The sequence below is a fragment of the Saccopteryx bilineata genome, chromosome 1 (genome assembly GCF_036850765.1).
Source record: "Saccopteryx bilineata isolate mSacBil1 chromosome 1, mSacBil1_pri_phased_curated, whole genome shotgun sequence".
In the NCBI taxonomy this organism is placed as follows: domain Eukaryota; kingdom Metazoa; phylum Chordata; class Mammalia; order Chiroptera; family Emballonuridae; genus Saccopteryx; species Saccopteryx bilineata.
Window position 1 is genome coordinate 185337351 of NC_089490.1, and position 16139 is coordinate 185353489.

Here is a 16139-nt window from a genome sequence, read left to right on the forward strand (position 1 = left end):
AATTTTTTGTCCAGAGCTTTGTGAATGGGGTGTCTACATTTTGGGGTTCCCTGCCATGGCTCCCTGGAGGTCTATGTGGGCACAGCCACGGCCAGGCCCAAGGAGGAGGTGTCCCCATAATGAGCCTGTGTCCACCCTACCCGCTGTGTGCCATCAGCGGCCTCACTGCCTCCCCCTACTGGCAGGTCTTCGGAAGTAGAGCCAGGAGGAGCTTTGGACCTACAGTGAGGGCTGAGCACCCTGCCGCTCGGTCCAGGGGCAGCCTCTTTACGGAATACACACCTAGCTAGGGTTTTAGTGGAAGAGCCCCCTGCCAGCTTTCTCCTTCACCTGGAGGCTGTCGCTAAGACACTGTTTCTCCGACATCCCTATGCCTCCTCTTCCAAGATCCCTTCCTGGTTGAGTGCCATCCCAGCCTGGCCAGAGCCCAGGTGCCTCACCTTTAAAACTCGAGCCCAAAACAGAGCCCTCCCCAGACTCGTCCTCAGGTGTGCCCACATTCCTGAGTCTGACTGGCAATACATTTAAAAAGGAATATAATGACAGAAACTATAAATGCCGTAAGAGCAATCCTGGCGATCATGGGTCTTGCCCCAGAAGTTCCTCGCAGGTAGACGCTGGCTCCGCCCCTTTCGAACTCCCACTCTCCAGCAGGGAAGGTATCAGAGTGTATCATTGGAGGTTGTCTCCCAGAACCTTGTTACTCTGCAGAACCAGTGGACTCCTCTTCCCACTCCCTAAGATTCCCTTCAGTCTCTGCTCAGATTCGGCTGCAGGTCTTAGGGACTGGCCTATTAGGGATGTCCTTAACTTTGGGTGGATTCCTACAAAGGAGCAGAGTCCAGACCACGTGGGCTCTCCATGTGATCTGAATCACAACGAAAGCACACCAGGGCCCAGTGAGAGTTCATATGAGGGGTAAAGTAAGTGTGAGCTCCCATGGAAAAATAAAACATCTTCCCCCTGCCATTGTCTGACTTTGGCTATATGGTTAGTACCACTGCCTCGCAGTCCATCATAGCTTCATAAACCAAATAACTTGCTTATGTATTGATCCCTCTTTCCCACAATTGCAATCTCGGGTACAGGCTCAGCTCTTGCTACTCAACATGGCACTATTCACAACGCCAGGGCACTTTCTACACAGTGGATAGATATTATTGATAGTTATTCTCTAAGTAATAGTCAAACGTATCCTACAACAATAGCAACAAAATTATCTTTATTAATGATATAAAGATACCTGTGGACTCTGTGCACATTAAAGTTTTAGATAGGGAGATCCATTCATTTGAAATGTCTCCCCCTGTTTATTGAGGTTATGATTGACAAATAAAAATGGACATATTAAAGGTATACAATGTATTATTACTACACCTGTGTGATGATTACCACAGTCAGGCTAATTTGTAATATATCCATCACCTCACATAGTTTTACCACCTTGTGTATGCGTGGTCGTCAAAGGTTGGCTTTGAGTTTGCTTTAGCGCGTTCTCTATGGGAATAAAATCAATAATGCCTGTTAATTTGTAGAATTATGTTGATTAGTGTGAGATTATTTAGAGATACTTTTTTTAAAACACCCTCTTTTCAAGTTTCTTAGTTTCTCAGGGAGTAGTTCTCAGCCAGTTGCAGTGGACCGTGGGCCCTGACCCCAATCCTACTGTGTGTGTCGTCTTGAGAACCATAGATCCTCTTTTTTTATTAGTAAAAAAGAGAGTTTTGTCGCTAAGCCAATTATGTTTGTAGAAAGATGAATGTTCCTTCTTTTGGTTTCATGAAAAAATAACTTGGTTGCACCGCCCCCCCAAGTATATTTCCTCTGGAATGAGAAAGGCCAAGAGTAGTCATGCAAATGAAGAGGCTGTGGGAAAAAGGAGTGTGTGACTGGGTGCGGATGACATGAGAAATGGTCTGAAAGACAGACAGTGGGGCGGAAGCTGCGATTGGCCTGTGTGTTTAAGCCAGTGATTCCATTTGGCCTGTGAACAGAAAAATACATGTTTTCATAGAACCTCAATATATCCTCTCTGTAATCGTGACTGCCAAGACCTAACATGCCAAGACATGGCATGAAGTATTTTCGAAATGACAGTATTCTTTCTCACTTTAAAATTTTCCAGTGAAATGTTGTGATTGAAAACATTCCGTATCAGTCTTCTATTCTATCCGAGGGGGGAGGGAGCTGTGCTGATTTGCTGATTTGCTGATTTGCTGATTACCCATCTCTGAGTCGAAAGAACCTTTCATTGAACTCACTTGAGAAAGACAGCGATGGAAGCACGTGAACCCTGTCAATCTCATCACTTCACTGTGGGAGGAAAGGATGATAGAATTCCTAGCCGGCCGTCATTCTGCACACCAGTAGTTTGCCAGAGGATGCATACCCAGTTGTATGAGCCTCAGGAGGTAGAGCAAAGCAGAAAGGAAGTCTTGTCACGCCATGTTTCATGGCTTTTGTGACTGTTGAGCTCCCCATTGGGAATTTTCCACAATTTTTATAGGGCCCCCCCAGACGCTCCCTGCTTGGTGTTGCACATATGGTCCAGGAGAGGAAGCCAGCCTCCCCGCAGCACAGCTCCTGGGGGAAGAGTCCGGGAGAGTCAGTGGAGTTCTGATGCCCAGCCAGGCTAGGAGAAAGTGGCTGTCAGGATGCTGCTAGTCATTAAGGACTTGGCACCTTAGTCCTACCCACTTGGCACGGGTGTCCTACCCGTGTACTGGTTACTATAACATCCAGGTAGAACAGGTGAGACTCCTGGAGCTGTAAGTGGATCTGGGAGACATTTACAAGCTTAGTAATGCACACTACACAAGCACGTACTCATGCATGGACAGGAACACATGCACACTTACACAACTGTTGCTGGCAATTGAGAAATAAAGAGTGATTCCAACCACCTGGGAGCATGAGTACCCAAGCCCAGTGACCATTAACTTCGAGTTTAAATAACTAAGGTGGTAGGCAGTGATAGACCCAGTATTGCTGTTCACGAATGCTTTGAATGAAAACTTGCTCGAGTAACTTTGGCGAAAGATTTTGCTATGTAATTAGAACACTTCTTAAATATACACTTGGATTTGAAGTTTGTGCTAACCTTAAAGTATAGAAGATACAAATTAGATGAAGAGTACAGGATTGAGAGAGAGTGCCTGGCATAGAAGTTCAGAGTGTAGGCTCTGAGCCACAACTGAGTTCTAAATTCTAACCTAGCCTGGGCTGCAGCCTGGAAGCACTCACCTGTCTGCTACAGTTTCTTCACCTGTAAAATGGAAACAATATGCCTAATCATATTTCTAGACTGTGCTTAGCATGTAAGTGCCCAGAACACTTAGTTTACTGTTATTTCAGTGATGACATTTCAAGAGTAATAACCCTAAAAAATGGATCATCAGACCAGAGAAATTCTGAAAAGGAATATTAATTAATTCAGAAATTTTATCTTAAAAATCTCAGAAACTTGTCTGCATTCCCTACACGGAAGTAAATTAATACTTAATACATGTAATCATTAAGGCTTGAAAATGAAATAAATTTAGTCAGCAAACATTGAGTACCCATGAACCTCCTGGAGAATGATGTCAGAGGAATACAAGAGGCATGATCAACTCTCAGGGGCTTTGATTTTAGAGTACAGCATGTGTTAGAAAAACAGCATAAACTTGTCATGCATTTTAGGAAGGCTGTTCTGAGCACTATAAGTGTGATTAATATGTAACCTCACTTCCATGCTTTCAGAAAACACGTTGGGTGCACACACTTGGCTGAAAAATCTGCACTCTGAGTATTTATTATCTTGAATTGTTTAAGTAAATATAGATTATTACTCAATTCCAAGTGTCCCCCACATATTCACAAAATCACAACATAAAGTTAAATGTAACTGAAATGCGAAACATAATGTTGATAATCTATCTGCTCAGGAGGTTATGCTGCGGGCCACAGCTTAGTGCAGAAATATTAGAGGAAATATTGAACATTCTTCTTCGTGGTGTTTCATAGCATTGACCTTGAATCGGCCTTGAGAATAAACATAGTGTTATAGACCTAAGGCCTTAAACAAATGTGAATTTTATCATTAATTTGCAAGCAAACATCACTGTTAATAAAGTTTTAAAATATCACCCTGGGCTATGTCTAGTCAAATCAAAGTGTGGTTATCATTAGATGTCGTCTTATAAAGGATGAGGACATTTTAATGACCTGAGACATTTTTAATATTTGCAAAATGATGGGAAAGAAGGGAAGTAACATTGAAATGTTATTTCAGATGTGAGTTGTGATTTTCAGTGTTCTTATGTTTCTCATCCATTTAGCTTTCTGTGAGATGGAAGAGGAAAGCACTGTCATCTCACTTTTCATCTGAGAGTCCGCTGAGGCTTAGAGAAAAGTTTTTGGGACGCAGAGGCAGTTCCTAGTGTCTGATTCCCAAATGACCAGGATATTGCTGTTAAGAATTTAACCCAGACTCTTTACCGAGTCATTCATTGGCTAGCATTTTGGATTAGCTAGGTGTTTGGTTCTTTTCTTCTCTTTCTCTGTTTTGCTTAGTTTTTGAGGCATTTGGTTGATTATTTTTTTCTTTTATTCATTCATTCATTCATTCATCAGAAGCATCTTGGTTACCCACTGTATGCTCAGTCCTACTGGGCAGGACTTTGCTGCAGCTTCCCTTAGCATATATGAGTTTGATACATCTGCTTTTCATTCAAACAATTTTAAAAATCAGGTTTTTCTGATACAATTATTTTTTTTTGTGACAGAGAGAGAAAGAGAGAGGGACAGAAGGGACAGACAGACAGGAAGAGGGAGAGATGAGAAGCATCAATTCCTCATTGCAGCAACTCAGTTCATTGATTGATTGCTTTCTCATATGTGCCTTGACTGAGGGGTGGGGGTTATAGCAGAGCTAGTGACCCCTTGCTCAAGCCAGTGACCTTGGGCTTCAAACCAGCCAACTTTGGACCATGGGGTCATGTCTATGACCCCACACTCATCTTATATTAAAAACAAAGTACGTAACAGATTTTCAAAGAAGGTAGTCTGTGTGTGTTGATGTAACTTGCAATCTGAATTTTTTTGTAGCATCAATTCCTGTACATTTACTAGTTAGTTGTCAAGTTTGGAATCTTCTGGATACTTCATTTCTTACCATGTGTTACATTACTTTGGGGTTGATAGCTCTCCCGTTCATTCAGTGGAAATCTTTTAGGTCACTTTTGCTCGGCATGGCGTTTGCCAGAGTGTGCAGGCCTACACAAGGGGAGGAACACCCAGTCTTTGTGGTTCTGCCGTTCACAACGTAGCAGGGGCTGCAGGGCTGGCAGCATTTGCACAAACTACTCAGTATAAGCAGGGGCTTGTGCGGGAACTCAGAGGAAGGGTGAGAAGGAGGGAAGAGGAGGCAGTAGAGGGGCCAGGGAAGGCCACTTAGAGGGAGCAGGGACGACACAAGGACAACAGGCTCCATCAGCCATCCTCGCGCTTGTTGGCAACCCTCCGGGGGATAATAAGTGGGAATTGTTAACTAACCTAAGATTCAGTGGAGGCATATGTAATTTATTAGCATATGAAATGATCTGTCTTTCCTGTGAACTTATATGTCTGTTTTACATGTACTTGCTGTGTGATCTCGGGCAGATTCCGTAACCCTTCTGGCCTCGGTTCCTTCATTATAAAATGAGCATCAGAAGAGTAGCTACTCATACAACCATTAAATTGGTTCATTTTTTTAAAGCATGGGGACAGGGCCTGGTATTGAAAAAATACTGGAATGGTATTCTATCAGTATCGTAAGTCATCTTTAGAGGAAAGGCAACCGTTAGCCAATATGGTAAGTCAATGTTTGATTGTAATTTATGTCATGTAGTGTATCTCTATCGTGATTTTAATTTGCTCTATCACTTACCATTTCTTAACAGCCCGAAAGTCAAAGAAGTTGGGAAAATTAAAAGGGATTCACGAGGAACAGTCACAGCAGCAACAGCCCCCACCGCCACCCCCACCACCCCAGAGCCCCGAGGAAGGGACGACCTATATTGCGCCCGCAAAAGAGCCCTCTGTCAACACCGCACTGGTTCCCCAGCTCTCCACAATCTCACAAGCACTGACGCCTTCCCCGGCGATGGTCCTTGAGAACATCGAGCCCGAGATCGTGTATGCGGGCTACGACAACTCCAAACCAGACACGGCCGAAAACCTTCTCTCCACCCTCAACCGCCTCGCTGGCAAACAGATGATTCAAGTCGTGAAGTGGGCAAAGGTAATTCCAGGTAGGATTGCTTCTCCTTTCATGGTCTGCATTAGGGCAACTTACCGCACCATGTCTATCCAAGAGGGCATTCGGATCGGAGGTAGCTTTCTCTTACATCCTGATAGCTGATTAATCAAGTGTATAGCAAATATCTGGTCAGAGTACTCACTTCTCCTGAGCAGATAGAGTTCAGGGTTCTGTTGTTAACATAGTACACATTTCTTGTGTTGATGACTGCAATGAAAAATTTCTTCCCAGAAATACAAGTAAGGTAAAAAATACATTCTGGTCATGAAAGCACAGCCTGAACCTGTTACTAGAAGCTTGTAACCAGGGATAATCTAACCAGACACCAAGTAAACCAAGACCCATCTAATAAGTTGTACGAGCCCCTGAAAGTCCATTCCTTTTAAAAAAACATTACCTTACCTCCAGCACCCTTTAAATTCTCCTTGAAATTCCTACTTCAGTCCTTTTTTATGCTATAGGGTTTTATTAATAAGGCCCCTATTAATCTACAGAAACATCACTTAGAATTGTTGTCACAGTCCCAGTTCCTTTATCCAAAGCAGTTTCTTAAATGCCCTGTAGTCAACCAGCCACCACAAGAGGAAAGATCCTGGAAAGCTCTGATGACCGTTTCTTGGACAAGGAGCTTCCCCAGCTGAAACTCAACAAATGAAAGAATAGCATGATGTCACCGGGAATATAGGGCCTGGAATAAGGAACCGACAAAAGGCATAAGGCCCAGAAAGGAAGCCTGGGATGGGCAGGACAAGTGCCAAGGGATGCTTTTCCTACTTCAGAACTTCTATGAAGTCTAGTGCTATCCCAGACCGTGAGAAGCAAGGAATAATACTTTTTCAATCACAGTAAACTCATGGAAAGTGAAATCTTCCATTAGTACAGATATGTAGTAGTTGATGGTTAATAAATTATCCTTTATGTTAGTTAGCATAACTAATTGACAGTAGGATAAAGAAGTTGTGCAGGCTAATAGAAATTCTTTCAGGCTAAAGGTTTTAGAACAACACCCACTATGAAATGGCCTGAACTCCCCAGTTTCATTTGTCCTGGCTGTGCACCCACACTGAGAAATTAGGGTGGATGGAAAAGAAGCTTTGAACAGGGCCAGGCCTTGGGGGAAGGGGTGCTCTGTCAATGGCTGTGGGATTGATTTGAGCCTGTCAGAGAAATAAAGGTAGCTGTTCGGTGGTTGACTTAAGCTTCTTCCTGGAACGTGCTTAAATGCTAAGTGTATTTCTGTGATTAATTGTTCTGTTCTTCAGGATTTAAAAATTTGCCTCTTGAGGACCAAATTACGCTAATCCAGTATTCTTGGATGTGTCTGTCATCATTTGCCTTGAGCTGGAGATCGTACAAACATACAAACAGCCAATTTCTCTATTTTGCACCAGACCTAGTCTTTAATGAGTAAGTACCTATTAATTAGCCTTCATTAAATAAACTGCAGTTATTTGTTACTTTTTTTTTATGATTTCTAAACAGATATATGTTTGTAAAAGAATCCACTGGTATTTTCATTTTTAAGAGTAAAAACTATCTTTTGAGAATTTAAAAATGACTTTTTACCAAATTATCATGCACATGCCTGAATATATATATAAATCAGCATATAGAAATCTTACATAATAGTATGTGAGAATTGTCCCAAAAGAAAGATGATCCAGTTGGCTCCAAAAATTTGACTGGTACAAAGCCACGATTAATAGAAAACAGTCTCTTTTGGTATCAACTTCAGTTGAGAAGACTGTCTAATTTCTAGGAAATGTGAGTGTATAAAGTGCTGGTCTTTATGTGTATTCATATAATGGTTCTTTTGTTAACAGTATACAGCTGCTCGGTGTGTTTTCATGACAATCATAATTATTCTTCTTTGCAGTCATAAGAGAAGCCAAAACGTTATTCTGTAATGAAACATTTTTAGTTTCATGATGCACGTGATTAGAAAAAAAACGTTGCAATAGATTTTTCTTTGGCCACGAATTCCTTCCTATGTTTTAAGTTCACATTTTAATACTGTTTGTATTCCACATGAGCACATTTCGTCTGTTTATATCCAGCGGTGCTTCTTTGTAATTGTTGGGTCAAGAAATACAGAAAATAAAAAGGAATGCTTAAATTATGAAGTGAACCGCAGCCATATTCTAACAGATGGTTCTCTCTAGAGATATGAAAATAGGGGTTTTCAGTGGGGAAGGAGGCAGATGAGAAATAGATTGATGATAAAGGAAACAAAAGCAATGGAGAAGATGAAAAGTGGACACGCAATGCTAATTGTACCAGTACTGAGTTCCCTAGGAGTACTGGTTCACCCAGATACTACTGTGTTCCGTGGACAGCTTCTTTCTGAGATAAATCGGGAACATAGATTGTCATTCTCAAGGTGACCTTTTTTTGGCCATTACAAAGAAGAATTGTCCTTCTGCATAAATTCTTACCGGAAATATGAAGTGAGGCCAAACAACTGATATGCACATTCTAATTTACCTGTTTTCCTCACAATCAGTGGATGTTGTTAAATAATAAGCCTGTTTTAAAATATGGTTTATACACAGAGATATAGATAGCAGGACAGCAAATCCTGGGGGGGGGGTAGGGAGTTGGGGGGAGAGGGAAAAGGAGGGTGTAAAGGGGGACATGGGTGGGGGTGAAGGAATTATATTCGGTGGGACACTTGAATCCAGGCAAACACAATAAATTAAAATTAATAAAAACTAATAGGCCTGACCTGTGGTGGCACAGTGGGATAAAGCGTCAACCTGGAACACTGAGGTTGCCGGTTCGAAACCTTGGGCTTGCCTGGTCAAGGCACATATGGGAGTTGATGCTTCCTGCTCCTCCCCCTTCTCTCTCTCACTTCTCTCTCTCTAAAAAATCAATAAATAAAATATAAAAAAAATAAAATAAAAACTAATAATAATAAAATAAAATATGGTTTATAGATGAAAAGAAAACCATATTAAAGAGAATTTATCCTTTGAAAGGAAGTATGGGTAGATTAGACTCTCTGTTAGTGTCATCCAGCATGCCTTCATTTCATTTTGGCAGAAGATTAAAATGATCTATTTCATTTCATTTAGTCCATAAATTTTTGTTATAAAATATATATAACAAATTTTCCATTTCCATCATCATTGGTGTCCCAGGCAGTGGCACTGATTGTATTCTCATTGCTGCACCAACATCACCCTCCCCGTCTCCAGTTCTCTTTCATCATCCTTATAATGAACGCTGAGTTCGTGAAGCCACAATCCCACATCCACCCCTCCCCCCAAATCCTGATCACCTCCAGCCTGTGAATTTGCCTGTTCTAGGGATTGCATGAAAGTGGAATCATACGTGCCCTTTTGTGTGTGGCTTGTTTCACTTAGCACATGTTCACCTTGTTGTATGACATGTATCAGATTGCCGTTTCATGGCTGAATGCTATTCTGTGGTTTGTATATACAGCGGATCCTTGTTGTTTATACAGAGTCTGTACTTGTGAATTTGCCTCTATGTTGATTTGCAACCCCAGCGTCAATCCTCGTGGCCCTTGCGGGGTTGATTGCAGGCGTGCACAGGGAGGCAGACTGTGTAAGTTGCCCAGCGTGTATGTTTCAGCTGAGACTGCCATCTTGCTACAGCTCTCCTGTTATAAGCAAATGTCCTTTCTGTGACCTATTTAGTGCCACGGTTTTTCATTGTTGTGTTTTTCATTGGTGGTTTCACTGCTTAAAATGACTCCTGAGGCCCTGGCCGGTTGGCTCAGTGGTAGAGCGTCGGCCTGGCGTGGGGAAGTCCCGCGTTCGATTCCCAGCCAGGGCACAAAGGAGAAGCGCCCATCTGCTTCTCCACCCCTCCCCCTCTCCTTCCTCTCTGTCTCTCTCTTCCCCTCCCGCAGCCAAGGCTTCATTGGAGCAAAGATGGCCTGGGCGCTGGGAGTGGCTCCATGGCCTCTGCCTCAGGCACTAAAGTGGCCTCTGGTCACAACAGAGTGATGCCCCGGATGGGCAGAGCGTCGCCCCTGGTGGGCGTGCTGGGTGGATCCCGGTCGGGCGCATGCGGGAGTCTGTCTGACTGCCTCCCCGTTTCCAACTTCAGAAAAAAAAAAAAAAAAAAAAAAAAAAAAAAAAAAAAATGACTCCTGAGTGTTGTGCTGAAGTCTAGTGTGCATGAGATCTCTAGGACTTATTTGTCTATTAGTTGCAAGTTTAAACAGCATCTCTCCTATCCCCCCACCCCCACCCCACCCCGAGCCCTGACAACCACTATTTCACCCTGTTATTACAAGTTTGGCTTTTGTAGATTTTACATACACAGCAAGTGATACTTCCTGTATTTGCTTTCTCTGGCTGATGCCTCTCTCAGTAGGTATGGAGTAGCACCTCGTTATGGTTTCGATTTGCATTTCCTTATGTTGGGACTTTTTCAAGTGCTTATTTGCCATGTATATGTCTTCTTTGGAGAAATATCTATTCAAATCCTTTGCCTGTTTTTAATTGGGTTGCTTGTCTTTTTGTTCTCAAGTTGTAAGAATTCTTTATATATTCTGGATAGTAGACCCTTAATCCACAGTTTGTCTATGTCTCCCATTCTGTGGGTTGTCTAGAGAACATCCTTTGATATACCTTTAAAATTGAACTTTTTCATTGTAAGGGAGTCTGTTTCTCTATTTTTTTTTCTTTCGTCCCCTGTGTTGTTGGCATCATCTGTTTTAATTGTGTGCAAACCTCCACGTGCACAGGTTTCACACAAAGTGCAAAACTGTAAGAACCCTTTTTAACAAGTGAAACTTAGGAGAAAGCACTTTATATTTGAAGTCTGGGAGAGTTAATGTCATGAAAGACTTTTGGAAATAAATAATAAACCAGAAAAAAGAAAAAGTTATATAAAGTTTTTATGCATTTATCTGTTCTAGAAAATACTGATAAACTGGAAACAACAAAAATTGCTTTCTAATGTTATAAGTCGTTTAAATGTTTGGTGTTATATAATATTTGTTTCCTATTCTTAGAACTTTTGACCTCAACTCGAACTTAGAGTTCTGTAAGTTTTTTTCTCAACCAGAAAGAGAGAGTGGAGCTGTGTTTTTCAGGGGAGAGGCTACTCTCAGGAAACACTTGGAGATGACATAAAGCATTTAAGTCAGATTGAGCTTAATGTGGCAGCCGTATTACAGGGTGCTATGACAGGCCCTGTATTTTTTAAGGAAACCACTAAGTTTCAGAAGATGGCTTCCACCTAAAGCCTGAATGTATATGCGTGCTTCTCATCCTGCATCCATTCAAGGAGTATTTACTAACTGGCATCAATGTTGTAAGCGGTAGTTTTAGAACAGTGAAAAAATATATATAGTTCTTGTCTTTTGGAATGTAACAATCTAATGGGAAGAAAGCAATCATTCAAAGAATCGTAAAGTTACTCTTGTGGTAAGTATTGAAAGGAAAATTGCTTTGAGAGCAAGCAGTTCATCAGAGGTATTGATCTGGTCAGGAAAGGTGTCCCTGGATTGACTAAGCTAGTGTCAGCCAGGTGAAAGAGGTATAGGAGGAAAAGAGTTGACGTAGGCTGCAGCACCCGCATGTGCAAAGGCCCAGTGGCAGGAAGGGCCTGAATGGAAGACATTGTAGTGATGGATACTGAGAGACATGTTGAAGGGTAAAATCAACAGGAATTGCTGCTGGTTGGATTCTGGTGGAGATTGGAGTGAAGGTAGAAGTAAATGTCTAGAATGACTTCTAGGCTTCCGCCTTAAGTGCGAGGTAGGGTTTGGTTGGGGAAACTCCCTGAAGTAGGGAACAAAGAGAGAGAACCAGGATTTGGCAGGGAAGAGTAAGGGAGGCCAGTTTTGGACATGCTATGGTTGAATTGTCTTTGAAACATTATCCAAGAGGAAACACTGCAGAGGCAGATATTTATACAGGTCAGGAACTTAAACTAGGGTCTAGGCTAAAGGTACAAAGTTTGAACACATTTTAGAGGTGGAGGTTAAAGAAGGAAAGATAGGAGAGTGTTAAGTCACAAATTCCAAGAAAAGAGAGGGTTTCCAGATAGGAAGTGTGGCTCCCAATGTTAAGTGCTGTCGTGTTCCCAGGGCGCTGTGAACTGGAAAGCTTGAAGCCTGCCTCACCCGTTGTCTCCCAGTACATTGCATGTTCATCTCTGCTGAACCTGTCCCTTTGCTCTCCCTCAGCCAGCACCTGTACCACTGTTCTGTAGCCTTCCACCAGGGCGAAGGCAGCAATCTGGCACTTTGTGCCAGGGAGGAGTGTGTGCCATCCATTCTGTGGGGGGGATTCGCCCAAGTGGTCCTCTCTTATTCTCCCACCCCCCCTCGACTGTGAGACCACCTCTCACCTGCATTAGCTGCTCTTTTTTGTAGGTGTCTTTATCCTCAACCCCCCTCCCTTGTTCCACTGGTACCCGCCCTGTGACCTCACGGACTCTGTCTAATCATTGTGTATGCCCAACACCTCCTGTTGTGTCGAAGGTCACCTTTGCCAAATAAATGAATTGTTGAACAAATGAACCAGACAGTCTATTATACATCTAGAAGGGGCTAAGTTATCCTTTCCAGTTATGAGGATGAAGTTAATGGTAAAAATTGTGACACAGGGCTGCCTCTGTTTCACAAACAGCATCGCTCAGTTTAAAACAATCATTAGTGTTTGTCTTCAGCTGGGAAACAGATCTGATAATTCCCAGAAATCTTACCCTTCGGCTGTATCCTAGCAATTTGGAATTGGAGGGAAGGTGGGGAGTAGGGAATGATTAAGGAAAACATTCTTTCCAATTCTTCTTTTATTAAATATTGTGGTGAAGATATGACTTAATACTTTAAATTAGCCTAGAACTTTTCTTATAAACTCAAAACTTTTCAAATATGTATTAAATGATTAATTATTCCATTTTTACCTTGAAACTGCTTATCATATCTTGCCCCAGATCGCTGCCAGTATTCACACTTCTTATGAATTCAGTACACATATTAAAACTCCTATTGAAGCCCATAATGAAATTTCTTCAAAATGCTTCCTTTTGTATTAACTTCTAAAATGAAGGTTCAGTGTTACACTCTCTTTGAAGACTCAGCCAGTACTTTTGAATTAAAAATATGTTTCAAAGCAGGTTTATATTGTCTCAAGTTGGAGCCCGATGAAAAATGTGTGTTGGGCCCTAACCGGTTGGCTCAGTGGTAGAGCGTCGGCCTGGCGTGCAGAAGTCCCCGGTTCGATTCCCGGCCAGGGCACACAGGAGAAGCGCCCATCTGCTTCTCCACCCCTCCCCCTCTCCTTCCTCTCTGTCTCTCTCTTCCCCTCCCGCAGCCGAGGTTCCATTGGAGCAAAGACGGCCCGGGCACTGGGGATGGCTCCTTGGCCTCTGCCCCAGGCGCCAGAGTGGCTCTGGTCGCAACAGAGCGACGCCCCGGAGGGGCAGAGCATCGCCCCCTGGTGGGCAGAGCATCGCCCCTGGTGAGTGTGCCGGGTGGATCCTGGTCAGGCGCATGCGGGAGTCTGTCTGACTGTCTCTCCCTGTTTCAGCTTCAGAAAAATACAAAAAAACAAAATGTGTGTTGGGGTGACCTTTCACTGCCTTCTTATTTCTGAGCCCTTTATCACTCTGTTTGACCAATTGCTGGTAAAAGAGAGAAGGTTTACATGTTACTGTCACTTCCTGACCCCCTCCCGGGTGCTCTGACGATCTCCAAGAGGAAAGGTGAGTTCAGTTGGCACTGCCCTCCGGATTTCGTGCTGACTGTGTGACAGTAGCCAGACTAGGTTGTCAATCATCTCAGGACGTGTGTCGTGGAGTACTGTCCATCCATGCCGTGTCCCCAGCAGGCGCTCACTGTGCTGTCGTGATGCAGTTGTCCTTAGTCAGGGCTTCCCAGCAACTCTGCCCCCAGGACAGTGCCCTGATGGTCCCTCTGCAGCTGAGGTCCTACAGCTCCTGCAGGCCTGGCTCTTCTTACTCAGGCCTCATGTTCCGAGGCCGCGTGTCCCAAGGCCACCGTGTTCCAAGGCTGTGTCACTGGTTTAAGCAGGGACCAGAGCGTCCTGCTGGGAGCTAAGGGTGGTTGGAGTTAGAATGTGGCCCACTCTGCTGTGCTGTCCAAAGGCTGGCGAAGGATATTTCTGAGCCACTAGAGGGGACTTCTGAGCCTGGACTCTTCCCCCAGCAGGGTCAGGGCCTGGGCCAGTGATGGGTGAGGGACAGGAGCTCTGCTGATGGGCCAGGATGGAGGATGGAGCCTGGGTCAGCTTACCTTCCCTGGCTCCATTTGTTTTCCCTCCTCTGTCTCCTTTCTGCTTCTTTCAAATACATAGGATTTTCTCCTGCCCCTCTGCTCTCTGGGACTGGGCCCTGGGTTGTTTCCTGGCTCTGACAGCCTCCTTTTCCTCCCCTCCCCTCTCTCCTCTCTTCTTTCCTCCTCCTTCCTTTCTTCCCCCTCACTGTCTCTGTCTCTCTCTCTCTCTTTCTCGATCACACACACACACACACACACACACTCCCATCACTGAGATTTCCCTAGTTCTTTTTGTTTTGTTTTTGCTGGGGGGGGTGGTTGTATTCTTCTGAAGTTGGAAACGGGGAGGCAGTCAGACAGACTTCCACATGTGCCCCACCAGGATCCACCTGGCATGCCCACCAGGGGGTGCTGCTCTGCCCATCTGGGGCGTTGTTCTGCCGCAATCAGAGCCATTCTAGCGCCTGAGGCAGAGGCCATGGAGCCATCCCCAGCGCCCGCCCGGGCAAACTTTGCTCCAATGGAGCCTCAGCTGCGGGAGGGGAAGAGAGAGACAGATAGGAAGGAGAAGGGGAGGGGTGGAGAAGCAGATGGGTGCTTCTCCTGTGTGCCCTGGCTGGGAATCGAACCCGGGACTCCTACATGCCAGGCCGACGCTCTACCACTGAGCCAACTGGCCTGAGGGAATAAACTTTGAGAGAAAAATAAACTCCTCCTCCGCCCCTTCTCTGTGTCCCTGTGGAAACCAGCACGGGACCAGATCCGCAGCAGACAGGCTGCAGGGAGGAGCACTCCCCTGGGAGGGTGCGTGTGCTGGTCCCCCGGTCCCCCGTCACCCCCCACAACCAGTTGAGAGTCCTGACCAACAAAAGACAATGTCCCAAATAGTAAATGGTCCATTCCTGCTGCCAGGGGCCGAAGCATTGCAGAATGGAGTCCTCTTTCTTTTACGCAGAGGTGGTGTACAGAGGACATGTTGTCACCTGTAGGGGGCTCCACAGAGGGAACCCGAGAGGATAGTGGAGAGGGGCTGCAGAGATCCGCTGAGTTACAAAGAGTGTACAAACCATCCATTCAGTATGCGTGGGGCGGAGGAAGGGTGGGCACCGTCCCCCAAAGCAAGAGGTCTTTTCTGCCCTTCTGTGTTCTTTTCTTAATATTTATTTTGTTTTTTGATTACGGTTGACATGCAGTGGTATATTAGCTTCAGGTGTGCAGCACAGCGGTTAGATACAGTACTTGTATAACTTGCGAAGCGGTCCCCCAGCCCCCACAAGCGGAATGCCCGCCTGACGTCGTGTGCAATTACTGCAGTCCAGTCTTCTCGCCCACATTCCCTGTGCTGTACTTCACCTCTGCGAGACTGTGACTATTCTGTGAGCCCCTGCGTTTCCAGTGGTCACTTTTTGCCTAATGAACCTAGCATAATGATCCAAAGTAGAGTTGGAGTAAAAAGATGCTTCCAGACATTTCCAGGAGAGGCGTCAGTGGGAGGGAAACTTAATGAACCAGGCAGCTTGGCTGTAGGTCGCCTTCTGAGTCAACACTCCTATGAAGACAAGGTCCTGATAGGAGCACACAAGCGGCTGGGACTGTCCCTGCCTGGGAAGGAGGAGAACCCGGGGGAGA

The 16139-nt window shown here is 44.4% G+C and overlaps 1 protein-coding gene across 5 annotated transcripts in view; it reads left to right on the plus strand.

Annotated features, from left to right (window-relative positions):
• Positions 1-16139, plus strand: part of NR3C2 (nuclear receptor subfamily 3 group C member 2) — a 313282-nt gene that overhangs the window by 247781 nt on the left and 49362 nt on the right. For all 5 annotated transcript variants that reach the window (XM_066281159.1, XM_066281166.1, XM_066281153.1 and 2 more), the window contains 2 exons: positions 5925-6275; positions 7546-7690. In XM_066281159.1, the coding sequence (XP_066137256.1) occupies positions 5925-6275; positions 7546-7690 (496 nt within the window). The remainder of the gene's footprint in view (positions 1-5924; positions 6276-7545; positions 7691-16139) is intronic.